General features: G+C 39.7%; 1 protein-coding gene across 13 annotated transcripts in view; it reads right to left on the minus strand.

Moving 5' to 3' along the window:
- Window positions 1–4,121: 4,121 nt before the first annotated feature.
- Window positions 4,122–26,500, minus strand: part of LOC135107481 (serine proteinase stubble-like) — a 237,911-nt gene continuing 215,532 nt past the window's right edge. For 10 of the 13 annotated variants that reach the window (XM_064017387.1, XM_064017386.1, XM_064017385.1 and 7 more), the window contains 13 exons: window positions 14,217–14,876; window positions 13,686–13,795; window positions 12,988–13,091; window positions 12,481–12,620; window positions 11,030–11,197; window positions 8,896–9,111; window positions 8,233–8,304; window positions 7,822–7,901; window positions 7,111–7,202; window positions 6,034–6,151; window positions 5,623–5,761; window positions 5,147–5,289; window positions 4,122–4,470 (listed from right to left, as the gene is read on the minus strand). In XM_064017387.1, the coding sequence (XP_063873457.1) occupies window positions 4,447–4,470; window positions 5,147–5,289; window positions 5,623–5,761; window positions 6,034–6,151; window positions 7,111–7,202; window positions 7,822–7,901; window positions 8,233–8,304; window positions 8,896–9,111; window positions 11,030–11,197; window positions 12,481–12,620; window positions 12,988–13,091; window positions 13,686–13,795; window positions 14,217–14,871 (2,061 nt within the window). In that variant the 5' untranslated portion in view covers window positions 14,872–14,876 and the 3' untranslated portion in view covers window positions 4,122–4,446. Of the gene's footprint in view, window positions 4,471–5,146; window positions 5,290–5,622; window positions 5,762–6,033; window positions 6,152–7,110; window positions 7,203–7,821; window positions 7,902–8,232; window positions 8,305–8,895; window positions 9,112–11,029; window positions 11,198–12,480; window positions 12,621–12,987; window positions 13,092–13,685; window positions 13,796–14,216; window positions 14,877–16,630; window positions 17,070–26,500 lie in introns of those variants that run through there. The other 3 variants (XM_064017392.1, XM_064017394.1, XM_064017395.1) reach the window with 3 other exon arrangements.

The following is a 26,500-nucleotide window of genomic DNA, read 5'->3' on the forward strand; positions in this document are numbered from 1 at the left end:
GCTTTTCCATTAGTACTGATTGACAGGTAATATGTTTGTGTCATCCCTCTGAAGTATTTTTAGCTGCCAGAGATGATGACCTCAGTGACAATTGTTCTTGTCATTGTAATTACTATTGGCTTCATCTATCTGTTATTTTTTCTGCATTCTGTTCCTGAGTGATGCTGCTGGTACTGCTACTACCTCTTGTGCTGTTTTCCTTGTTCTCATTGTTGTTACGGTGGTAAGGCTTATTTTACAGTACTGTATTACTATTATCATTACTGTTGTATTTACTATCATGATTATCATCTTAATTACCTATTTATTCTTATTTACGTATTCTATTTCTCTACGTGCCAGGGAAACCGATGAAGATTACAAATACTAATAATAAAAAATACCTTTCATTGCCGGTCACCCCTAAAATAACAGGAGAATAACAAGAGTTGCCAAATTTATTTTCTCTATTTATTTATTTATTATTTTTTTAGGAGAGGACGGAGAGGTATTGAAACTTCTCTTTTGAAACAATTCAAATACTGACAGGAGTTTATCAGTAAAAAGAACGAAAGTGAAGATACTGGTTAACCCTTATATTAGTAAGGTGGAAAGAATTGTAGTGAGACTGAACAGAATGTCTTGTGCAGCAAGGCTGCAGGAGGGGGTAGGGAGACAAGCAGTTAACAAGTTCAGTAGTTCAAATTATGGAAACACACACTTGCTAGAAACATGTCCCAGGCGATGATGGGGCAGTGTTTTGGCCAATGTTTTATGCAAAGTCATGGGCATGCTGGACACATTACAACCTGCAGCCTTGTCCACGACAGTGCTGCTGACATAACCATGTGTGTGCCTAGATCCGAAGCGTAGTTAAAAACATGTTACGAACACATGTTTTGGGCAAATGCGACAACACTTTTACCAATCAAGAAAAATGGTCACCAAAGCTTGAGGGGAATTTAGTCAGCCTTGAAAGTTCTATCACTAAACAGTTTTTCCCGCCATTCGGATCACTTTCTGATAATATAGTCTACCCTTACAGAAACACTTTCTCTAGTGTCCTCCCCTGAGACCCCATTTTCTTTTTCTGCCTCCCTGGGAATCTATTTTCTCTCTGCCTCTTCTCTGAGACTATCAAATTTAGGTACCATGTGAACAAGCCTTTCTCTTAAAGGGCATAAGGCAACACCCCAGCTTTGAGATCTTCAATTCTGCCCAGCTGTATGATCGCCCCACCTTGGAGCATCATGGAAACAATGAAAATTGGTTTGAAGGTGGAGTGAATTGGCTGAGAGGCTTTCTCTGTAGACTAACCCTGACAGGGCACTCACAAAAATGCAACTCTGACACTTTACCAATCAGGCCAAGATGATCAAGACCAAGTGCGGTTAGGTCAGCCTCAACTGCGACATCACTACACTCGACACTACCATCAAATGCACCGTGCAAATTACAAGATAAACATTCTGGTATGGGTTGCAAGTCTTGTAAACTTCCATTCCATCATCTCTATACTTTTGTTTGCCATTGTAATACAAGGATATACGTACCTAACAGATATTCGGTCACACCTTTACATCAGTACGAGGATAACAGATTCGTTCTGATAAAAATTCATTACATTATCAATCTGTCTGACACATGTTCCTAAACTCTCCAAAGGGGATGACTGTGACAGGGCTCTACAAGGTAAAAGGGAACAGCTGAGCTACCTATTAAGATGATTATGATCACAAACAAGCTCAAATATCAGGAATTTATACTATGGTTATATTAGCACAAAGCTTTGATTTCCAAACTACTCTCCTACGGTTTCTATCCTTCTCTGTAACTTCATTCAAGTTTCCTTTCTGATCGTTCTATTGCTGCTGTGGTAGACAGTCACTGTTCTTCTGAATCTATTAACAGTGGTGTTCCTCAGGATTCTGTCCTCTCACACACTCTCTTCCTATTATAATATAATAATTATTCGTCACTGATGAATATATATAATTATTCATCAATGATCTTCTAAACCAAACTTCTTGTCCTATCCACTCCTACGCTGATGATACCACGCTACACTTTTCCACGGCTTTTCGTAGACGTCCACCTCTTCAGGAAGTAAACACTTGACGCCTGACTCTTGATCCCTCTAAAATTTCTGATTGAGGCACATCAAATTTAGTTTTGTTCAGTACCTCAAAAACTTAATTCCTCTATCTACTCGACACAACCTTCCAGACAACTTATCCCCTCTTCTTCAATGACACTTAACTGTCCCCTTCTTCTACACTGAACATCCCTTGTCTGTAAATAGCTAAAACAGCTTTTATGAAGTCAGGTGTTCTGAGACGTCTCCGCCAGTTTATTCATCCACCCACCTGCTGACTCTGTACAGTAGCCTTACCCGTCCATTTATGGAGTATCCTTCACATGTATGGGGGTGGAGGAGGATGTTCTACTCATACCGCTCTTTTAGACAGGGTGGAATCAAAAGCTTTTCGTTTTATCAACTCCTCTCCTCCAACTGACTGTCTTCTGCCTCTTTCTTATCGCCGCACCGTTACATTTCTTGCTATTTTCTACCGTTATTTTCATGCTAACTGCTCTTCTGATCTTGCTAACTGCATGCCTCCCCTCCTCCCGCGACCTCGCTGTACAAGACTTTATTCTTTCTCTCAACCCTATTCTGTCCACCTAGTAAACTCTGGAACTCCCTGCCTGCTTCTGTATTTCCACCTTCCTATGATATGAACTCTTTCAAGAGGAAGGTTTCAATCCAGTAATTTTTTACTACCGCTTTTGACTGTTAGGGGACCGGCACCTCAGAGGGCCTTTTTTTTTTCTTTTTATTGCAGTTTTGTTGCCCTTAGTCGGTGCCCCCTCCTACATAAAAAAAAAAAAAAAAGTGGTCAGTGTCTAGCAGGGAAGAGACAGCTCAATGTTATGGGGAGGAAAATAATGAAATGAATATGAAAACAAATTTTCGGACTTTATTCTCTACGTGAATACAACAGTACTGACGAACTGCGTTGCGTCTTTGAGTTCTATTAGGAAGCAGAGACTACATATCTCTTGTATTATCTTTGGTTAGGAATGATTACAAGAAAACATTTCCAAGGGCCGGTTCCAAGGTTACTTTCATTTGCTTGCTCGCCAACAAAATCACTTTAGCCGTATTTGTTCGGACGCTAACCAATTTGTGAAGCGTTTTGACTAGTGGTTTCACATTTGGCTGGTGGCTTACAAAGTGACTGGAAACGGACACAAGAAAAAAAAGGCCAAATCATCATCAGCAAGAGCAGGAGCAACATTATGAACATCATTGTCACTATCAATACCATCACTATTATCATCGTTAGCTCCATTGCAAGACCAGGAGCTTGAATATTACTCAATAGAAGGATGAAGGAGAAGCCACGTACTGATCAAGCTTGAGTCACAGCTTCTTGAGTCTCCACTGAAGAGTACGTCCAGTAAGCACAGTTCTCATTGGCTAAGCAGACACTATTGTTAGATGGTAGGCAGTGTGAATTCTTAACGAAAAGCGTACTGTTTCATAATTTCAGGACTTTGAAAAGTAACTTACTGTTTAAAGGCTTTCACATCTTGTGGCAGAGTTGCATTTCTTTGTATCTTCGAGAGCTATTCTTTTTTTTTTATCTACATCTCTACCAAATAGATAAAAAAAAAAAAAATTTAAGCCAGCTTGATCGCTTACCAGGTAAGGGCACTGACGCGAGGAGAACTTCTTACCATTTCGTTCATTAAATGTGATCTCCAAAATCTTCACCAAAAAAAAAAAAAAAAAAAAAAACAGGAAAACAAACAATGGTTGTAACTCATTCACACCAGAGCAGTACATTCCGAAAATGTTCAGTTACAATGGCACAAGCGAACTAATTTCATGTTAATCTAATGACAAATTCATTGTCTAATCTCTAGATGCGTAGATTATTAATATATATATATATATATATATATATATATATATATATATATATATATATATATATATATATATATATATATATATATATATATATATATATATATATATATATATATATATATATATATATATATATATATATATATGTGTGTGTGTGTGTGTGTGTGTGTGTGTGTGTGTGTGTGTGTGTGTGCGGCGAGAGAGAGAGAGAGAGAGAGAGAGAGAGAGAGAGAGAGAGAGAGAGAGAGAGAGAGAGAGAGAGAGAATGGATGAATATATGTAAATAAGTAGATATGATTGCAATATTCCTTTAGTAAGTGTCACCATAGTTCTAAGTGCAGTCATTGATATAAAATGAGAGAAAAAAAAAAAAAGTTAAGGAATTTAACAATTCAAGTGATAAATGTTTCTGGAGATCCAGTCTTTGTAGACTGCGACGTTCGTGAAGACGCCCGGGGATGACTCGTGGGCGCACATGTAGCCGAAGCTCACAATGCCAATCAACACCCACTTGCCATCAGTCGTCTGCCTTACGAGGGACCCCCGCTGTCCCCCTGTTGACAAAGGACATGTGAGGAAAGTCTTCTATCTAGCACTTAATAAGAGGATGCAGGATCGAGACAAATGATCTTATGAAAACTAAGCCTCACCAGACTGTCCTTTTCATGCTTTGCTGAATAACGCATGAAAGAAAAATGTAAATGTTTGTCATTAACACAGCATTCTAGCGGACCAGCCTTAGAATGGGTAGTCAAGAACAGGGAAGCTTGTCTCATGATGAACTATAACTTTATTACAGTTATGTGACCTCGCAGAACTACACCGACAATTCTCACAGCAATTTTGAGCACGATACAGAAGGCGGTGGTCGAGTAGTTAGTGTTTAAACATTGTAAGCTTGAGTCTTTTCTTTTATTTTCCCAGCATATTCAAGTATTTCAAGATCACAGCCAACCCACACAATGTCATGAACATTGCCTTCCTTAACTAGAACATCAGGCAGCACGAGTAATAATCAGAAACGCGAGTGCCTTAGGAAACAAATTAACACAAGCCTCCAAGAAAAAAAGAAGAGAGAGAGAGAGAGAGAGAGAGAGAGAGAGAGAGAGAGAGAGAGAGAGAGAGAGAGAGAGAGAGAGAGAGAGAGTATTCCAGGCGCAAGTTTAGTAATGAAGTAACTGCATTCGGTCACCACTGTATATCAATATCACCCCAAACAAATTCACTCACCTGGCAGGCGTCTTTATTTTGGGTGTACGTGCAAATCATATTGGAAGTGATGGTGTAGCCTCTACTGGAGTACATCTGCTGGCATTCCTCGTTGGAGATGAGATCCAATCCCACCTTCATCAGTACTGTAGATACTGAACCACCTGGGGGGAGAGAGAGAGAGAGAGAGAGAGAGAGAGAGAGAGAGAGAGAGAGAGAGAGAGAGAGAGAGAGAGAGAGAGAGAGAGAGAGAGAGAGAGAGAGAGAGAGAGAGAGAGAGAGAGAGAGAGAGACATTCATGTTCTCAAGAGTGTTTTAGTAATTCCTGTAATAGTTTCACAAATATTCTGCATCATTACTGGCTAAATTGCCTTTGAAAATAATCCTAATGAGAACACTAAGCGTTTTAAAAATTCGTATTTATAACGAAGGTGTAATTAGAGAGAGAGAGAGAGAGAGAGAGAGAGAGAGAGAGAGAGAAAGACTGCACTGCTCACCAAATTTATCGTGGCCCCATCCAGACGTGACGGTGAGGCTTGATGGGAAGGTGTCCTTGGAGGTGGCGATGCAGGCAGGAATGACGTAAGGGGTGATCACTGCAGGCTCAATCAACTCCAGAATTGCAATATCGTTGTCCTGTGGCAAGAGGGGTTAGCTTATTTACGTCTAGGTTGTATAGGTACGTAAGAGTACACACACACACACACACACACACACACACACACACACACATTAAGGTAGAGGGCGGGCATATAAGGATTTATTATTTCTTCTGTTTCAACAAGACCGCAAAGACATTGTACAAACATATATTTACCTCTGGACCTGCTGTCACCTCATACAATATTCAGTCACTGTTTAAAACCACATTCAAAAAGAGGGAACAAGGTTGTAATTCTCACACTGACCATGGTTTTCTTGTTGAAGTTTTCGTGCTTGATAACATTCCTGACTTTGATCACTTGGCTGTAGGGCTCGTTAACTTTCGTGTCATACTCCCCAAGGGTCACAAGCGTTCCCTCGTGACTGGAAAGAGAAGTTTGAGAAGAGACTGACAAGTGCTAATGATAGTGATTCCTTTTGAATATCATATGAGTATGTGAAATATCAACATGTGGCTTTGACTTTAATGTTTCTACATCGGCATTGCAATGACATGAGGTCTTGATGTTTTTATTTTTTTATCTATTTATTAATTTATTGTGTGTGTGTGTGTGTGTGTGTGTGTGTGTGTGTGTGTGTGTGTGTGTGTGTGTGTGTGTGTGTGTGTGTGTGTGTGTGTGTGTGTGTGTGTGGCGTAATAATAATCTAATTCACGTGTCAACATTCACCACACATTAAGCAGGGTATTTTTTTTTTTTTTTTTTGCCAAACTGTTTTGTATATTGAGAGGTAAAACAATGTCTTAGGTATTGTAATAACATGCGAATCAGCTCTTCTGTACGTAAACTTTCCCATTTGGAGAAGAATGCGGCAACGTTTTCTTGTGACAAAGTAGGTTTCATTTGTACACCCTGCAGCAAGCACTAAAGTAATTGTAGAGTTTAATGAACGACGTTTTTTGCAGGAATAATAACCGGAAACTACAAGTCACCACTACTTGACTTATTTGAGTCACGTAATACAAGAAAAATGCCTGGAAAAGGTTTATATAGACACTCCCTTTAAAATACAGGCTTCCGTTGTCATGATTATAAGGGTACGTATATGTTCAGCATGCATCGGCCAGAGAGAGAGAGAGAGAGAGAGAGAGAGAGAGAGAGAGAGAGAGAGAGAGAGAGAGAGAGAGAGAGAGAGAGAGAGAGAGAGAGAGAAAGAGAGAGAATGTTACCCCAAAGTTAAGTTAGCAGCCTACATTAACTTTCATCATAATTTTCCAAAGCAAGGCAACAGTGATCAGAATGGCGAGGATGTATGTGTGTGTGTGTGTGTGTGTGTGTGTGTGTGGGGGGGGGGGGGGAGTTGCTGGAGGCGGAGGTACTCACCCTTGAGGAAAGCAGTGGGCGGCAGTGAGGATCAAGTTGAGAGAGATGAGAGTCCCGGAGCAGAGAATTTTGTTATGTACCATGATACGGGCCTGGCGGGGGAGGATTAAGACATAAAAACATAAAAACATACGAAAATAAAGGAAACTGCAAGAAGCCTATATGAAACATGCCTAGCTACTTCCACCTGTTGATTGATATAAACTATATCAATATTTTTTTTTCTACTTTTCATGTTTTAAAATTCCATAATATTTGAAGAAGTTCTTAATCCCAAAGTTAGTTGCATTTATTTCTAGTTGTGGATACCTCATGTAATTCGTCTAAAATCCATCCTTCTCTCTGAAAGGCACCAAATACAATGAGGAGGGAAGAGTTTGACGCAATTTTCAAATCTTATTAGTACTGGCAAGCCTTTCCTTACCATCTATCATATATTCATAAGTGAGCTATTGATCATCTCATTAGTTAAGACGACCTTTCCTTCTCGGACTCTCACGGGTTAAACTCTACGGAAGTTCTCTTTACCCTGGTGGTCTACTACGATTACGCAAATAAGAACCTATTTTAAATGGTGCTGCTTACAGTTGCCTCACAGCACCAGCGGGATACTTTAGTGAATTAAGTAAGTTGAAAATGACCACGAAGATTGCGTTCACTGGGCCTCATAGAAGTAAAGGAGCACTGCAAGGAGGCTGCATTTCACTGTACCTGAAAAGGGAACTCTTTCTCCCTAGCTTGGATCCCACCGACGATTCTGTTAACGATGATGTTACCGGGAGTGCAGTTACCTGGTGGAGAGAGAGAGAGAGAGAGAGAGAGAGAGAGAGAGAGAGAGAGAGAGAGAGAGAGAGAGAGAGAGAGAGAGAGAGAGAATTATTCTTTCATAATACATGGGAACTTAAAGTATTCACAAGATTAATTTCTCTCTCTCTTTCTCTCTCTCTCTCTCTCTCTCTCTCTCTCTCTCTCTCTCTCTCTCTCTCTCTCTCTCTCTCTCTCTCTCATTCTTTATATATATATATATATATATATATATATATATATATATATATATATATATATATATATATATATATATATATATATATATATATAACACATTTTTTGCCTTAGACTCACGGCAGAAGGGCCTGTGTTGGAAGGGTGGCGGTGGTTTGGCACCGGTGGGTGGTGTGATGGTGTGGATGGGCCCTGTGGGAGTGGAGAGGGGAGGTTAGTCCGGTGATGACAATGTCAGAATCTTCGATATAGATAGTTTGGAAGGTTGCCATTAATGTACTTGTCGTTTTAGTAACTGAGTCTTTTGTTTTGTCGTTGTCATAGTCATTGTTGTCATTGGTGTCCATGTCACTGTGGATGATGGTGTAGTAGTAGTAGTAGTAGTAGTAGTAGTAGTAGTAGTATTAGTAGTAGTAGTAGTTGTAGTAGTAGTAGCAGCAGCAGCAGTAGTAGTAGTAGCAGCAGCAGCAGTAGTAGTAGTAGTAGTAGTAGTAGTAGTAGTAGTAGTAGTAGTAGTAGTAGTAGTAGTAGTAGGAGGAGGAGGAGGAGGAGGAGGAGGAGGAGGAGGAGAAGCTGCCTCAGTTGTGACCGGCGCCGTACATGTAGGTAACCTCGTCGTCGTCGTTGTAGTCGTCGTTGGTGTTCTTGTGGTTGTAGACGTTGTTGGTACAGAAGTCGTGGTGGTTTTTGTCGTAGTCTTCATGGTTGTCGTCACTGGTGGTGGTGTCGTCGACGATGTTGTGGTAGTACTTGTAGAAGTTTCGGTCGTCACTGGTACCGTACTTGTGGGAGGCTCCGTTGTTGTCGTCGTCGTCGTCGTCGTCGTTGTTGTTGATGTAGTTGTGGGAACCGTAGTCGTGGTAGTGGTTGACGTGCTTGTCGTCTTTGTTGTGGTGGTCGGGGTGGTGGTCGTGGTGGTGGTCGGGGTGGTGGTCGTGGTGGTGGTCGGGGTGGTGGTTGTGGTGGTGGTCGGGGTGGTGGTCGTGGTTGTTGGCCGACCTGGAAGCGGACTAGCCGTCACTAAAGGTGAGACAAAATCAGTGAGAAATGAGAAATGAGAGAAGGTAGTGGGGATCAAGGGAGACGTAAAATGAAGAAAAATAATGGAAGAGAGTGAGGGCGAAAAAATGCAAGCACCGTCAAAGTTACACATTCAGTCAATCAGTCCACACAATTGAAAAGTAAATCTCGCCTATTACCACTAAACTCATGTAGAGAGGCTGTACATGCGCCGGGCCCACAATTCTCAGGTCTTTTAAGTAACTATGCAGTGAATCTTTAGTAAAGTTTAGGAAAGAATGTTAAACTGACGGAGTAAAAGTTATCAAGAAGACGAAGCAAAAGAGTGGATGGTTGTTTGTCACGGGGACTGATTTTGGGACTGACGCTGATTCATTAGTCAAAGAGATTTCGCCAGCACAGATGCTACTTATGCGATTCTGATACGGCTTTCGTTTCTGGGCTAATTTAGATTGTTATAGCTTAGGTCACAAATATGGTAGTTAGCTTGAGACTGTGGCAAATGTGATGGGAAGCCAGAACAGGAAGTTAGATGAATTTGAGCGCAAAATCAAGGGAAAAAAATAGGAAAAAAAAGATGATGTCTTGCATAGGATGACAGGTCTTCTGCAGACTTTTCACTGTCTTCAGCCTGGTGGCGCTTGGTTTCGGTATCATTGGGTTCCATACCGTGTTTTCTCCTCTTCTTGTTCTTCCTGGCTTTTATTTCCACCTTCTCTCGTAAATTTTTCCCTTCCTCAGCAGCATCATTCTCCATCTATTTTTCTGAGGCCGTTTGTACGTAACAATGAGACTTTGTGAAGAAGGCGTCGCTTTTACATCTTTAGGCAATTCTGATCCATTCGGAGCTGATATCCTGTATCTGACTTCAGCTTGATCATCACATCTAGGCAGGCTTCTAAGTGGCACCATTCGCGCTGTACACTAAGTGACAGACGTATCAGATACCGGCGTGCTCACATTAGCGGGAGTGATATCAAACCCTGCGCGTCACCTTACGACACGTGACGCACAAACATGACAGATATGATAAACCACCAACCAGCAGAAAAATTATTACTTGCAGTCGAGATTATTGATAAAAACTATTATGCTGATGTCACTAGTGAAACATTACACAATAATCATCTGTTGAATTTCGGTATTCCAGGAATGATGTTTTACAAAAACGGCGTACATGAGAAAGCTGTTTCTTAGAGTAATAGAATAACAACAGACAAATATTGACAAAAATTAGCAAAGTTACCGCAGCCGCCAAGAACTCCGTCTATCCCATTATTAAAGTCACTAGAAAAGATGAAATTCAATCAAACGAGACTTCTGCCGAAAACAATTTAAGATCAACTTTGAAGAAAAGATAAGGTTACAATAACAATTGACCTAATTAGTTTTCTTGCATTTTCTGACTGAACTGATTTTCGCATCAACTGATGGAAATAAACAAGAATTTTAGAACGTGATCTAAACAGATCTTCCAGGTTATTTCCAGTTACAAATGAGAGAGAGAGAGAGAGAGAGAGAGAGAGAGAGAGAGAGAGAGAGAGAGAGAGAGACTGCACTGCTCACCAAATCCTCATAAATCATAAATAATGTAAAAGACTGTGAAAAGGAGGAAACTGGGAATGAAAGAAGGTAAGAATCAAATAAATAAGTGGTTGGTAAATTTCTGGAACCTAATCTAGCATTTGTAAGGAGTTCCTATATTTCTGATTATTTCAAATTATATCATTTAAACAATCAAGATGTGGAAAAATAGGCCAAAATTTGCCATTTGTCTTGCATGTATCACATGACTACCTTTTGTGTATGTATGTGTGTGTATGAGAGAGAGAGAGAGAGAGAGAGAGAGAGGGGGGGGTGGCAGGAAGAGAGAGGGGGTGTGGGGATTGACTCGCACCTGGCACGGTGTGGATGGGAAAGGGGTCGGTGACAGGGATGGGATGAGTTGGCTTAGGCTTCGTTGTGACTGGAGGCTTCACGGTGTGGATGGGAAAGGGGTCGGTGACAGGGACGGGATGAGTTGGTTTAGGTTTCGTTGTGACTGGAGGCTTCACGGTGACGATTCCTGTCAAGGGTGGCTAATGTTAAGCAGAGATAATAATTGTGATAGCACTCGTAATAGTTGTTTTGTGGGTTGATATGACAATGGTAACTATCAGCGGCAATAAGTATGATAGTAGCAGTGGTAGCACTATTAGTAGCTTGAGCCTCAGACATAAACAACAATTGTCTTATTTTACTCCCATTTAGGTAAACCACGACTCGTATACGCTTTAATAATACAGTTTTCTGCATTATTTGCGTTTACTCGACTCACTGGTGTGAAACAACATTAGATTCAATAGTGATGCAAAAGAACACACGTACTTTTATGCATAAAAAAAATGTTATGATGAAAAGTTAGGGAATAGTTCCTAAATATTTATGTCACTTTGTACATGTCACTATCATTTCCGTAGTTAGTGAATCGATGAGAAATAATTTCCTATTTTCTTTATGTATACTGTGTACATTCTTTGGAGACTCGGGAATATTCCTTTTTTCTATGCCTAATCTTTCATGATACAATCGACATGTATGTAAACTGCAGAATAGTAATGGACAATCTAGTAATTTAATTGTTGCTGTTAGCGTTTCTCTAGAATATGAGACCTTAAAATATTATATGTATTATGTGCACTCCAGCTAAGACTTGTCATTCAAAATTCATTCAACATTATCTTACTAAGAGCCATCTGTCTGTCTGCATCCCGTCTTCATAGCAATGAGGCTCAATTTGTTGATATCACCAATATTATCCGCCCAGGAATGGTCGACAGCCGCTTTAAAAACAAAATAACGGGATTAAACAATTTTGATTATATCAAACGTTAAAGGCAAGAATCCTATAATTCAATAGACAGATCAAGACAGAGCGAGTCTGGCGTGCAGATTTACGTCAAAGCTGTACCTTATTTACTCCTCTTGCCTTCTATGATAACGTAACGCGATATCTTATTATTCATCAAAACATGTCATGCAATATAGCGATATACAGCTGCCTAATTGTGCCTATAAAAAATGTAGATATTTACTGAGTATTTTCCTTCCTGTGCATTTCATGGCGAGTTTTGTTTTTGTTTAGTTGTTCTGTTCTGTGTTCATTAACGCGTTCTGGCGTCCTTAAAGTTTTAAGGAAAATATTTACGCCATTCATTCCCGATTCTCGTCCTGTCTGTCCTAACCTCACTGGTGTTCCATCTGGACAAAAAGCGGCTCCAATCTTTCTTGTTATTCAAAATCCATAAAGGTCACATTCTAAGTATATGACGTGCAAAGTTTGCTTCACCTTGCTACAGCTTTACGCACCGTGTTTGGAGCGAACACTAATTTCACAAAGAAATGCTCCTGGACACTTCTTTTTCGCGAGTCTCCTCCTCTTGTGCAGCACTTGTAAACTAGTCCCAATCGTCTCAATGTTCACCACGTCAGTCTTACAGAAGGGCCACCTGCGAAAAAATAACAAAATTTCTTCAAGACCTGCATGGTTATAATAGTTTCAAGCATTGTCAAAAGAAGCACGAGAGACAAAGAACAAAGAAAATTTTACAGAAAATATAAAATGAACTGCAGCCCACGAGGAAACTGTGGCTCTGCAAAGTCTTTCCATGATCTTCCTTTATTTCAGTTTGAGTTTTCTGAAGTCCTTAAATAAAGACTATGTATGATCTTAAATAAAGACTATGTATATTTCCATCACTTTCTTTCTCAGCGTAGTCAACAGGGAAGGTAAGTCATACACATTTTCTATACATATACAGTATGCTCTGTCAATATAAACAAAGGAGAAAGATATAGAAGAAGACAGTTACTTACTTGACACTTTTATTCTCGGTCAACAACAGACTCTCCTTCTTGCATTTCTTGAGGTGAAGGTTGAATACTGGACAGAAAAACTTGATGCTGGTGCCAGGGGAGCTCTAAGTAACGACAAGAAAGGGGCAGAGGAAGAGAACAATATGGAGATAATTATTCACGCTTCTGCACTTTTTCACATTATCAGTAGCAACCCACAAGTCTGTCTGTAACGATAGATAGATAGACAGATAGATATTTTATTGGCCACAACACACAACACACAGCATAATTTCAATAACTAGAATGGTCCAGCAAATTACTCTTACATTAAACATATTACACACAATTAACAAATTGCAAACATACAACACACACATAAAAAGAAAAAAAACACGAAGACATATAGATGCACGAACACATGAACACCTAAGACACATAAGGGGACACATGAAACAAAAACAAGCAAAACACAGAGCATCAGGAGAAATCTAAAAGGACAACATGTTTTCAACGAGGAGTAATCAATAACTTCGTTCTGATTGGCGCCAAACTATTTCAACGAGCAAACCTTTACTTCCCTTTCATTCAAATATACCTCCTTTTACTTTTTTTTCTTTTTAATGAGTTGCCATAAAACATCTTTGCATTGTGCTCAAAGGATCCTCGCTTACACTGCACAACTGCTTGGAGGAACAGCGGGAGTATCAGTGACTCACCAAAAACGTTGAGCGACAGTTTCTCGACTGCTGTCCCCCGTCACTAGTGAACAGGTAAGACGTTCCTCGGACCAAATTATATGTTTTTCCACAATCTGCCAGCAAATAATCTGAAAAAAAAAATCAATAACATTAAAAATAAGAATAAGAATGAAAATAGTAAGAATATTAATAAAAAAATATAATAGCAACATTATTAATAATAATAATAATAATAATAATAATAATAATAATAATAATAATAATAAATAATAATAATAATAATAATAATAAGAAGAAGAAGAAGAAGAAGAAGAAGAAGAAGAAGAAGAAGAAGAAGAAGAAGAAGAAGAAGAAGAAGAAGAAGAAAGAAAGAAAGAAAAAAAGGAAGAAATAGCAGAAGAAATATAATAATAAGTATAAGAATAAGAATACGAACAGAAACAACAGCCACAACAAAAACCACAAATACACCACCACCACCACCAACACCAACACCACCACCAACAACAACAACAAAAACAACACAGTATAATACACAACATCACTTACTGGAGAAGCTGAACGTAGGATGTTTTTTAGAGGTGGTGATGCTCTTGCTGCTCTTCTCGCTCGAGTTTGTCGTCTCGTTGCCTTTCTGCTTGTTACCCTTTCCTTTATTCCCCTTGCCTCCTTTCTTTCCCTTTTTTGCTGCGTTATTTCTTGTTTTCTTGTCTTTTCCGTCTTCGTTATCTACTGGAATCTTCTTTTTCTTTATTTTTAGTGGTTTGCCTTTTACTTTCTTATCCTTTATCTTTTTAACCTTCCCATGGTTTTTACCTTCTACTAGATTTTTCAAGCCATCAGTCTGTTTACGATTTTTTTTAATGACTCGGTTCTTCTTCTTTTTCCCCTTGACGACTGTATCACTCAGACTGTCACCGTCATCTCCTGTCTTCCTTTTATCTCTACCTCCCACAGCGTCACCTTGGTTCCTTTTCCTCTCGAGGCTATTTTTATTTCTTATGAGGTTTTCCGCTATTTCGTTCTTTCCGGTCATGATGCTCATAAACCCCTCTCTTTCCTGATCTGTCTGCTCCTCCATCTCTTTGACTAATACTCTCCTTTCCTCGCTGCCGGCGGTGTCCAGGCATTGGGTCTCCAGGAATGCCACGAGAAGGATGAACAGCAGCGCTAAGAACAGGCGGGTCGAAAACTGCGACTTCATTTTGTCTGTAGAAAAAAAAAGAGAGAAAACTACATCAGTTCAGGAAGAGCAGCGCACATTTTATGGATAATGACAGTGTTAGAGTGTTACGCGTTCTCTGTGAATAAAACTGAAAATAAGTTTCAATTGTCTTTTGCTACAAGGCACTCTAACAATGCGTTTCCAAGCATATATTGGACTTGTGACGAGATAATTAGCTTACTTGTTTATCTATTTACTTAATTCACATGAATGTGTTGAAATTATACGCAAAATATAGAATATGTTTGTAAAGAGTGCCGTCTCATAATATATTTTATTTCACTCCTTAATTTTCTTTTTCACATTTCTATGAAAAAAAGAGGACCGGCTTTAGGCTTATATATAATTCAACAGTAAAGAGTACCCTAAGTTGCCACTGTCCTAGAAGCAGGCACAACGCTATTGAAGAAGCTGACTCGGGAGAAACTTCAAATCGCCAAAGAGAAAAATAATTTCAGTTCCTAATTTATTTCGACATCCTCATTTTTTTTTTTTTCTTCAAATCATAAGAGGGCAGAGAAAGAGAGAATATTCCAGAGTTATCCGTGAAAGTAATGAGGGAGTGGGGGAAAAGTCAGGTCTTGCACTGGGAAGGCAGAACAAGGCTACTAGTGAAAGGCGTCTGCAGCAGTTCGAGGGAGAGGATTGACATGCAGTTAATAATTTCAAAAGAGAAGTAATTATGAAAAGTTGCACTGATGAATCTTTCTCTCGAAATAAGCAGAAGAAAAAAAAGTGATCATCATCTTATAATGTATTCCATCACAGCAACATCAGAATGGATGGAAGGGTTGTATAGATAAAGGTCCTCAGAAGCTAAAAATTTATACTAGACTCTTAAAGGATCTTGGCATGTCTAAGGTAACATTAAAGAAAAGACGACCAAGATTCCATATTGACTACCTGAAAGGAACCGCACTGTGCAGATTTCGTACTTTTCAATATTTTCGTTGACATCAACTATACGAGTTAACACGATTGAAGACAATCTCATGGGCCTTCGAATCACCCAACCAAGCCCGTTCAGGTTCAACATGTTGCAAGTTTGATAAGGATTTTTAATCAAGCTCGTTCTTAATATTTTTTCTTTATGCAAAAGGGTCACTGGCCAAGGGCAACAAAATGATGAGAAAAAAAGGCCCACTTAAGTGCCAGTTCTCAAAAGGCACTAATGATAATGATACGCGGAATTATATAACAGAAGAAAGGGATATTTATAGTATTCCCTCATCTCCCCCATTCTCTCTTTCACACACACACATACGTACAAGCACGTACAAAAACACGTATACACGCACGCACTTACACGCACGCACGCACACACACACACACACACACACACACACACACACACACACACACACACACACACACACACACACAGAGAGAGAGAGAGAGAGAGAGAGAGAGAGAGAGAGAGAGACCACCACTGTACGGCATATGTGAGTGTTGTAAGAACCCAACTCCACGTATGTTACTAAACCCAAGCCATGGCATCACACACATCACAGTCCCATATGTGCCACAACACTTCAGAGGATAAGCGCCATCTTTATACAGCCACGTAGGTTGCAAAGTTAAAAGTCACGTAAGTCACATCAACAAGTGATTCACATGTCGGAGGTCACACTGTAAGTAACACAGTATATGTCACGGTGACAAGTAGATAAGAAATATTGTTTAATACACATATCAAATGGGTCACTTGATATGCAGCATCTTGCATCAACTAACTTACCTAATGTTTTTTTTTTTTCTCTCTCTCTCTCTCCTTTCCACGTGAAAATGAAGTATCTTGAGATTTTAAAAGCACCGATTCTCGACGCTCATCTGGAGGTGTGTGATTCTTCTTTTGTGCGCGAGTAAAAGATATTGTGTATGTCTCAGAACACAATAGTGATCCCTCTCCGGAACAACCAACAGGGACAATGTGTCAGGAAACCGTGTGTGTGTGCACTGGAGAAGAAACATAGGGAGGGGCCCCATTTGTGTGAGTGTGTGTGTGTGTGTGTTGGTTGGGGGGTTGGGAGGCAGGGGTTAGGTTGGCGTCATACAGGCTGCAGCAGGGGAAGTGTCACAGGTGCGGTACAAATGTTACAAAAACAGCAGCTGCAGGTGTATTGTTCAGTTCCAAGTGATGCAAGCGTTTGTTTGCGTGGGGTAAATGTCTTCCGGTATAAAAAAAAAAAAAAAAAATTGCACGCAAGGATGAGTGTCTTTATAGTGTGAGTACAGGTTCACATGCTGCACTTGGAAGGTGATTACTTTAAGTTTTTCGCATCTTGAATGAAAAATAAAGATGGGTGTGCTAAATTGGAATGCATATTTGATCTCCTGAGTATCATTTTCAGTTCATAAAGTTTTCTATCGAGATAATATCGTACATTGACTCATACGATTTACTACTATCTCTTTTACGTTCGAAATGACTGATTTACCGCCACGATAAACAAGGCTTCGTGTCTCCTTATCGCTTTTCAATATGATGGTCCGAGTTATCATTAATGCGGAAATTTTGACGAAGGTTTTCTCGACGCAAAAGTAAACAGCGGTATTATATCCTAAAATGTCATAAATGCTTGTCCGCAGAGGTGTGATTTTGTGAAAAAGCTGCTTCTGAAATACCTCTTTTTTTCAGTATCTATGATTTTATGATTCACTTATTTCTATGTTACTACCATTTCCTTGCCTTATTTTTGTTTGTTGCAGTTCTGAAAATGTGCCTGTGTTTGCCACTTACCTGTGCATAATTTTTTTTTTTTTTTTTTTTGCACCAAACGTGTTGTGTTGTATTTGTGTGTGTGTGTGTGTGTGTGTGTGTGTGTGTGTGTGTGTGTGTGTGTGTGTGTGTGTGTGTGTGTGTGTGTGTGTGTGTGTGTGCTACGTACTTTTGTATGTATGTATGAATATATGTATGTATGTACACACACACACACACACACACACACACACACACACACAACCTATATAGTATGTGTGAATTTAGAAAATAGACAAACAGACAATCAAATATATATATAGGTTGTGGGCGTTGATAATTTCCATAGAACAACCAGTGAGTCCCATAAACATAGCTGTCATCCCACACCTGACGCCTGATTAACATACAGGTGCAGGTGGTGATGCGAACATATACTACTTCTTCCTGTTTATATACATGTCCTGTGCATATATGTTCTTTTTGTCATTTAATCTTTTTTTCTCTTATTTCCCCCTCGTCTTTTCTTTTACATCCTTTCAGCCAGCATCCTGTACCATCCCCTTCACTCTCATGACCATAGACCTTCACTAATAACTGGACATCGCCGCGTGTGAAACATTTCTGCCTCGTCTCTCCTCCCATTATCATTCAGTCTCCTATATCACTTTCATCCCTTCACTTACTCTCACAACCACTAGTGTTATAAACATGACTTTTTTGTTCCCTTCACTAAAAACTGAATATGGCCACAAGTAAAACATTCTATTCGAGGTTCAAATTGATGCTGTGCCCGTGCCTTGCATCACCTGACGAAGATCACGCGGGGTTGGGGATGGGGCAAGAGGAGGGTGATGTCGACAGGAAGGAGGAGGGAGTGAGGAGGAAGTGAAGAGGTAGTGTTTGCGGTAACCCAGGTGTGAGACACGTGTACACTGGTGCTGACACGAGGGAGAGGGTGAGATCATGTTTTATACATATCCACCACCACCTGTCTACTTGATCAACGGTCGCCATTCGTCCATCCATCTTGTCTCTCCCGGCCTTGTTGACTGAGGCAAGGCGTTAATTGTTGAGTGTTAACGTGTTCAAAAGGATGTCATACTTCTGTATTTTCTGATTTTGTGTGTTTCTCTTTTAAAAGGGAAGTGAAATTGTCTACGTACGTGAATCCATTTTTTTTTTTGTTTTCTTCTTTTTACGCTGTTGTTATTATCACTTTAAAAATTCTGATTGTATTATGAAATAACACACACACACACACACACACACACACACACACACACACACACACACACACACGCGCGCGCGCGCGCGCGCGCTACATTTAGTGAGTCTTGTCTAGCATTTTTTTTCGGAAACGGGTCGAGTGTTTTTAATATTATCTTTTTTTATTTGTGAGATTGGCAAGTCTATTTTCCATATAAAAATGATAACTATCTGAATGATAACTAATAAATAATAACCTAAATTTGCTTTTGCTCTTAAGTGTACCTCCTTTGCGCATAAAATTACCAACCTAACTAACCAACTAATCAACTTACTTTTAAACTAACTAGCTAACTACCTGAACAATCGGCAAACAAAGTAACTACTGGCTAAATAGGTAAATAGATGAAAAACAAATAAAAGGAGGTTACGACCGTGAACGATAGATGAACCCAAGGTAATAAATTACACGACCATAGAGAGGTGGTGGGTGGCCCTGGCCTTGTGCACTTGTGATGGAACCAGCGCGGTGTGTGCGTGACAGTGTGTGTGTGTGTGTGTGTGTGTGTGTGTGTGTGTGTGTTTGTGTGTGTGTGTGTGCTCTTATCTTCCTGGGCTCATTTTCATGCAGATTCCCCGTACAAAAACAAGTTGCTTCTGATCTTTTTTTTTTTTTTTCGTAAGCCACATCACCTCTACCACGTGTCAGTCTCTCTCTCTCTCTCTCTCTCTCTCTCTCTCTCTCTCTCTCTCTCTCTCTCTCTCTCTCTCTCTCTCTCTCTCTCTCTCTCTCTCTCTCTCTCTCTCTCTTTCTGTATGCACGCAGCTTGACTCCAGAAGATCATGCGAAAGTAAGTCACATGTGCATGAGAAATAAGGCACTGTGGAGAAAACGCATGGGACACAACAGTCTGCAGTGTGCGGAGATGTGACAAGGAAACACCACCCTTCATTGGCGATTTTCCCTCACATCTGTATTTCCTTATGCACACCAATATTAAAATCTAAAATAGAGATGAAACTATTAGTTCCCTCTTAGAGAACCAAAGGATTCTGGACGAAATTGAAGAATACACGATTTCCTACACCGGAGAGGAAGATGAGATGACGGAGGAACCAGGAGACAGAGAAGTAACAGCCTTCTCTCAGTCGCCCAAGACTACTTGTAGGAAGATCGAGATTGACTGAGGAGCTGAGAAGTAACAGCCTTCTCTCAGTCACCCAATGGGGCATCCAGGAAGCACACTGGATGGAGCAAACTACCTGAGGTGGCTAAGAAGTAACAGCCACCCAAGAAAATCAAAGGCTAACATTTTATTTCAGTTTCTTAAAACAAAATTTTATTTATCGTCAGTTTTCTTCCGCATAACTTTTTACTTTTTTTTTTCTTTCAACCCAACTGTCTAGCACTTACCTTTAGCTTAGAGAGAGAGAGAGAGAGAGAGAGAGAGAGAGAGAGAGAGAGAGAGAGAGAGAGAGAGAGAGAGAGAGAGAGAGAGAGAGAGAGAGCAGAAGTTGGGTTGTTTTTCTGACTCGGTAACGATAGTATAGCATGCACACATACGACAATAACATGTGGCGGAGAAGAATCGAGTATCAAGCCACGGAAGTTACTGCGCCGTCCAGGCGGTGCACTTTTCTCTATTTAATGCAGAGACAAATATGAAATATAAATGGACTAGAATATAACTAGACTTTTCGTAAGCACACTTTTCCCTTTCAACTCTTATCCGACTTTATTTTGTTGCTCTTCTTTTGTTCTTCCTTCTTTCCTTCCCTCTCCCTTTCTCTTCCTGTCCCAAACCACATTTTGCGAGCCATGGTTTGGACAGACACCACAAGAAGGTGCAAATTACACACCAATTCAGTGTGTCATTTTGTCTCGTGTCTGGCAACTGTCATCACCGCGGTGACTGACCTTGGTCATCACCACGCCTCCCAGTCTACACACTTTCCTTTGGTGCTACACCGAAATTGATATATATAGTTGGATTTTTTTTTTTTTTTTTCGCTGGCCCACTGTGTATTTTTCAGTTTTCTTTAACTCTTCCTGTAGGCAATTCTTCACCTTTCTGTTTTGTTGTCTTGAGTATTTGTGAACAAAGGAATTTTGCATTTCTTCAGGCAAAAGAAAAAAAAAAAATCTTGCTGTCGTTCGGTAAATTCTGTCACATTCGTTTGTATTCTCGTTAAGGATCTACATATTTCCTGTAGGTAGCTATCATCTCAATTCACTACCAAATCTTCGACGCCTATGAAAAAGTGTTTCTACTGGCGGAAAAATTCACCACTCGTTTGATATGTTCGGCTACATTCGTATGCATAGTTAAAGATCTACCCAATTGCCGTCAGTATCACCTTAGAGTTGCCAATACATGTGTTTCTGTTGGTGGAGAAGAGCAGCACTAGTTTGATTTATTATGTTGTTTTTACTTACGTAGTCATCGAGGATCCCGTTACACTAAAAAAGAAAACATTCGAAACATTTGATACGTTTACACATCACCATTTGTGAGTGCATATTAACTTTACCACTTAGATTTTTCTAGGTTAGCTCTTTTAGTGTTTTTCGAGGAATTCTTTGTCAGCGAGACTACTTTATTATTCTAATGCAAAAACAAATAAAACAACATTAGAGCGACTAGAATTTCAATATGATCAGGGGAACCGAGATGAATGTCCCAAATGGAGGTAAATCATTCCTCTTTTCTTTGTTTCTTATTGTTTCATGCATCTTCTCACATTCTTCAACGAACAATTAAAAACTACATCCATTTATAATGTAAGTCAATCTCCACAACAAAGACAACCTTGCTTCCTTCATTCATCTTTTTCTTCATTTCTGCCACTTCATCCTCCTCATATTCCTTTATTCCTCCTCTTCATTCCTCTTTCCCTCCCGTCTCACGTCTCATCCCAGTTCGTTTCCCACATTTACCTCATCCATTCTTCACCTGCACTTCGTTACTCGTCCTTACACTCCTCCACTGTTTCTCTTTCCTCGTTCCGCATTCACTCGCTTCATTCCCGTTCATTCTCAAAGCGGTTTTCACCTTTTTTTTTTTTTTTTTTTCCAGAACTCACCTACGTCTCAGTTAACATGTGGGTTATTGAAGGTTATCGTTTTTTTTTTTTCATTTTTTATGATATTCAGTCCACAACTTAGTGAAGCGATGAAGGAACGAGTGATTAGAGATGAAAGAAAGGGAGATAAGGCAGATAAGTGAAGCGTTGTGAGAAGGGAGAATATACTGGAAAAGGAAAGGAAAAGGGAGAAAACATGAAGGGAAGGAAGGAAAAAGGGAGGTTTGCATTCCCAGCTTTACTTAAGTGAGGGTTGTTTCACGTTACGAAGGCAGAACTTGTCACGTTGGTAGGAATTGCGTGTCATCGTCTCGTTTTAGTAATGTGGCTTTTGCATGCTATTGCTACATGCTGCTGCTGCTGTTGCTCCTGCTGCTGTTGCTGTTGCTGCTGCCAATAATTATACTACTACTACTACTGCTGCTACTACATCTGTCTACAACAACAACAACAACAACAACAACAACAACAACAACAATAATAATAATAATAATAATAATAATAATAATAATAATAATAATAATAATAACAATAATAATAACAATAATAATAACAATGCTAATACTACTGCTGATAATAATAATAACAACATCAACAGCAATTATCTCAGTAAATCCTGTCTCATTATACCATATTATTATTATTATTATCATTATTATTATTATTATTATTATTATTATTATTATTATTATTATTATTATTATTATTATCATCATCGTCACCATCATCATCATCATCATTACCACCATTATAAATAGAAACAGTAATACACACACACAAAAAAAAAAATAAATAAATAAATAAAAAATTACCAGCAACAGTACAGTATAGCAGTACAATATATAGTAACGGCAGTTGACACAGATAATAAAAATAACAAACAACACAGCACATCACACACAGACCCACCTAGCGTCCATCACCACAATGAGTTCCCATAATAATAATAATAATAATAATAATAATAATACGATTACTCGGCCTGCGTACATTGCTGCAGCACAGTCCAGCACAACCCGTTAGGTGCTGGTGAGCTCACGGAATATCACGTGTTGGAACGGACAGTTATCAGTTACATGCTCGTCGATGAGAGAGAGGAAGCGACTCGTGGCTATAATTAAAGGAACGCACACACTGATTCAGAGAGAGAGAGAGAGAGAGAGAGAGAGAGAGATTGTATCCTGTATTTCGTTTCCTTTTCTCTTTTACCTACATGAACCTTTCGATAAGTGTACGAGGTTTCATCACATCACTGAAGGCTTCTTGTGGATATGTTTCTCCTATCATGATACAAAATTCATACAGAAGGCTAGGAATATGATACAGTGAGTCATTAAGAAGTTTAACTACGGTATAAAGACACACAGAGAAAGCAGAAAGTCAGTCAACCAGCAAAACAACCAATCAATTAATCAATCATCAATCCATTAATCCGAAAACAGTTCTCAAACAGAGTGGATATGTTGATGAAACAAAGTCAGTAATCATGTGTGCTTTAAAAGATTAGGCAAATTTATGGATGGCGATGATGGGTAGGCGTGTTTTATGCAGGAATTGCCACGTGCAGGCATGATGAATTCTTGTAGCTTACCTTATTTACGTATGTTCTTGATTGTGTGGGTATCCCTCTACACAGGCACTGCAACCACCCACATCGGCAGCTGCAAGGATGACTGACCTCGTAAAGTCTATTGAGCTTATTGGATTCGTGTTCTCGTTCGCCCTAAACTATGAGAGCTCAGAAAAGGTGCCAACGTCATCACTCGTCACCCACAACAATACGCCTGCAGCGATAGAGTGAGCAATGGAAGGGCAACAAGGTGTTGCCACGACTTCATTCCCATTCTTAGTGGTTGACCTCGATCGGAATGGGCTGTGTGTGTGTGTGTGTGTGTGTGTGTGTGTGTGTGTGTGTGTGTGTGTTTTACGACTATTATCATCGTCATTATTATTACTACGACTACTTCTACTATTATTACCACCACTACTACTATTACTGCTACTACTGCTGCTACTACTATTACTACTACTACTACTACTACTACTACTACTACTACTACTACTACTGCTGCTGCTGTTACTACTGCTACAACCACTACTACCTTTTTTTTTATCAACCAGCATTATCGTTATTCTTACAAACATCATCACCATAATCATTCACTTTATACTCACCATTACCTTCCAGTTTTGCGTCACTCCAGTGTTACCTAAGGACATGTGCCTCCGGAAGTGAACATTTTTTACACGTCTTCCTTCGTCAGCCGCAGCGTGTGTGTGTGTGTGTGTGTGTGTGTCCAGCAACACGTCTCAGCCCAGAGGGAAGTCGCGTTCGTACAGTGTGAGAACTCAACTTCATCACGTTCTAATCGGAGTCAATTGATTCTTCCTGGCAGCAGCTCTCTTCGTATCCGCGGGTGGTTGTGGCCGCTGGAGGGGAGGGGGAAGGCTCGCGGGGATGGACGCTCCCTTCCTAAAATTAAATAATGTTTTACTTCTTACTCCTCGTGGTTTATTTTCTTGTTTAGTCTAAATCTGAATGCTGTCTTCTTTATTTTCTGCTGCTTTTCTTTGTGGATTTGACGATATAGATTGATTGAGATAGAAATTGAGTTCTGTCAATGGATTAAGATACATAACATATTTAGAATGTCTTTCCCCCTCCCATATTTTGTGTCATTAGCAGGTTTTCTACATACGTGTGGAAAGAATATATACATTGTCTTCTCTTGATAAAATACATTTCAAAATCTCCCGTCAATAACGTTCCACAAAAAAATCATTGGCTTCTTTCCTTTCTTGCTAAATACATTTCAAAAGTAATTTCCAGTATATCAGCCATCAAAGTCACAAACTTTGAAAAATGTCACAAAATATGCAGGTATTACACAGTGACACTCATTTCTACACGCTAAAGACAACTGAAATCATGTTCACTCCGATGCTGTTGTCCTCGACAGGTAATGGACGGTTTGTTCAGCCACTCACGACATATTCTTTATTACTTTTTGTGTTGTCTTTCATTACTGGTCTTCCTTGAACGTAAGAGCTGATGCATAATAAGCATTTTTTTTCCTTTTTTTTTTTACGTGTCATGAGATCTGGCCTAAAGTACAAAAAACATTAAAAGTATTTCCTTAATATGCCACTTCCAGAAAGTAAATTACAAAAAATTCAAAGAAAAGTTCCTCAGTTTAGATCCAGAATAGCTTTTACTAAATTCTTTTCTTCTTCACATCCTCAAAAAAAAAAAAAAAAAAACGTGCAGTAAAATTCAGATTCTGTATTAAGACGGAAGTGAACAGCCATTAAAAGCATGCATAGGTGTAATCTCTCTCTCTCTCTCTCTCTCTCTCTCTCTCTCTCTCTCTCTCTCTCTCTCTCTCTCTCTCTCTCTCTCTCTCTCACGTCTTTTTCACGCCCTTAAATGTTGTGAAAATCGTGGGAACTGTGAAAGTGACTAGAAGGCCTCCACCCACCAAAACCGACAGCGGGCGTGCCGGTGGCTGGGAAGGTCCAAGGTGGGAGTGCCGCAGTGGACGCGGGATCTGTGAGTGTGTGGCCTCTGCGACTGACGAGTTTTCCTGCTCCGGTGAACATGTCGCCGAAAATGAAATGCTTTTAGTTCTCGTTTCCATTTTCTACATTTTCTTTCCGTTTTCTGTAATCTCTAAATTAACGTCATTTAATTTTTCCTAACTACTTTACTTCTTCCATTCTCTCTACAGTCGTGTTCAAATGTTCAGCCTTCTAGGAATATACAGAGGCAAGGACACAGTTGTTTCCTTTCCCTCCATTTTGATGAACATGGCCTAGGGGAAGCTTTATACCGCCCTGGTTAATACTAAGGTTCGCCACCAGTTCAGTATATCCAGAATGTTTGATTGTGAAGTTGGTCAGTGGAGGAGCACATCGCCTCAGTTCAACTTCATCAGGATGAATCAAAACGAAGAAGAATAAAGAAAAGGACGAGGTTGATGAATGGAAGGAGGGAGGAAGGGGGAGGGAGAGAGGAAAAAAGGAAAAAGTAAAGAAAGAAAATAGGCGAAGAGAAAGAAAAAATGAGAATAGGAAGAGGAAGAGAAGGAATTGTATGGGGTTCACGCACGAAACCAACAATTGGTTATGTGGCGAGGAGGAGGAGAGGGAGGAGGAGGAGGAGCAAGGAAAAAAAATAAAGCACCGCTGCAGTTACCCTGGACACCTGCGGCTCGGCTGATACACCCGGTGATTGGCTGGCGAGTGGTTCGTCGCTCTAATCCTGACCACAAGCGAAGCAGTGCTGAGACTGGTTCGTTTCCCATCGTGGTGATAAACAAGCCCTTTCCTTTTCCTGTTTGTCCTACCTGAAACTCGTTTATTTCCTTAACCTCTCACACCAACCATGCTTTAGTTTCCTATAAAGATCATTGCATTATTTCTTAACAACTCAATTCTGTGAGGCTGATTCGTTTCCGTTTCCCGAGACTCGATTATTTCCTTTACCTCTCTAACCTATGATGCTTCAATTTCCTCTCGAAATCAGTGCATTATTTCTTAATATCTAAAGTATGCTGTGTATTTAAACTTTTTCCTTCTTTGTTCCTCTATTTTTTTCTCTCTCTCTCTTTATCGTTT

This window comes from Scylla paramamosain, chromosome 15 (genome assembly GCF_035594125.1).
Source record: "Scylla paramamosain isolate STU-SP2022 chromosome 15, ASM3559412v1, whole genome shotgun sequence".
Classification (NCBI taxonomy): Eukaryota; Metazoa; Arthropoda; class Malacostraca; order Decapoda; family Portunidae; genus Scylla; species Scylla paramamosain.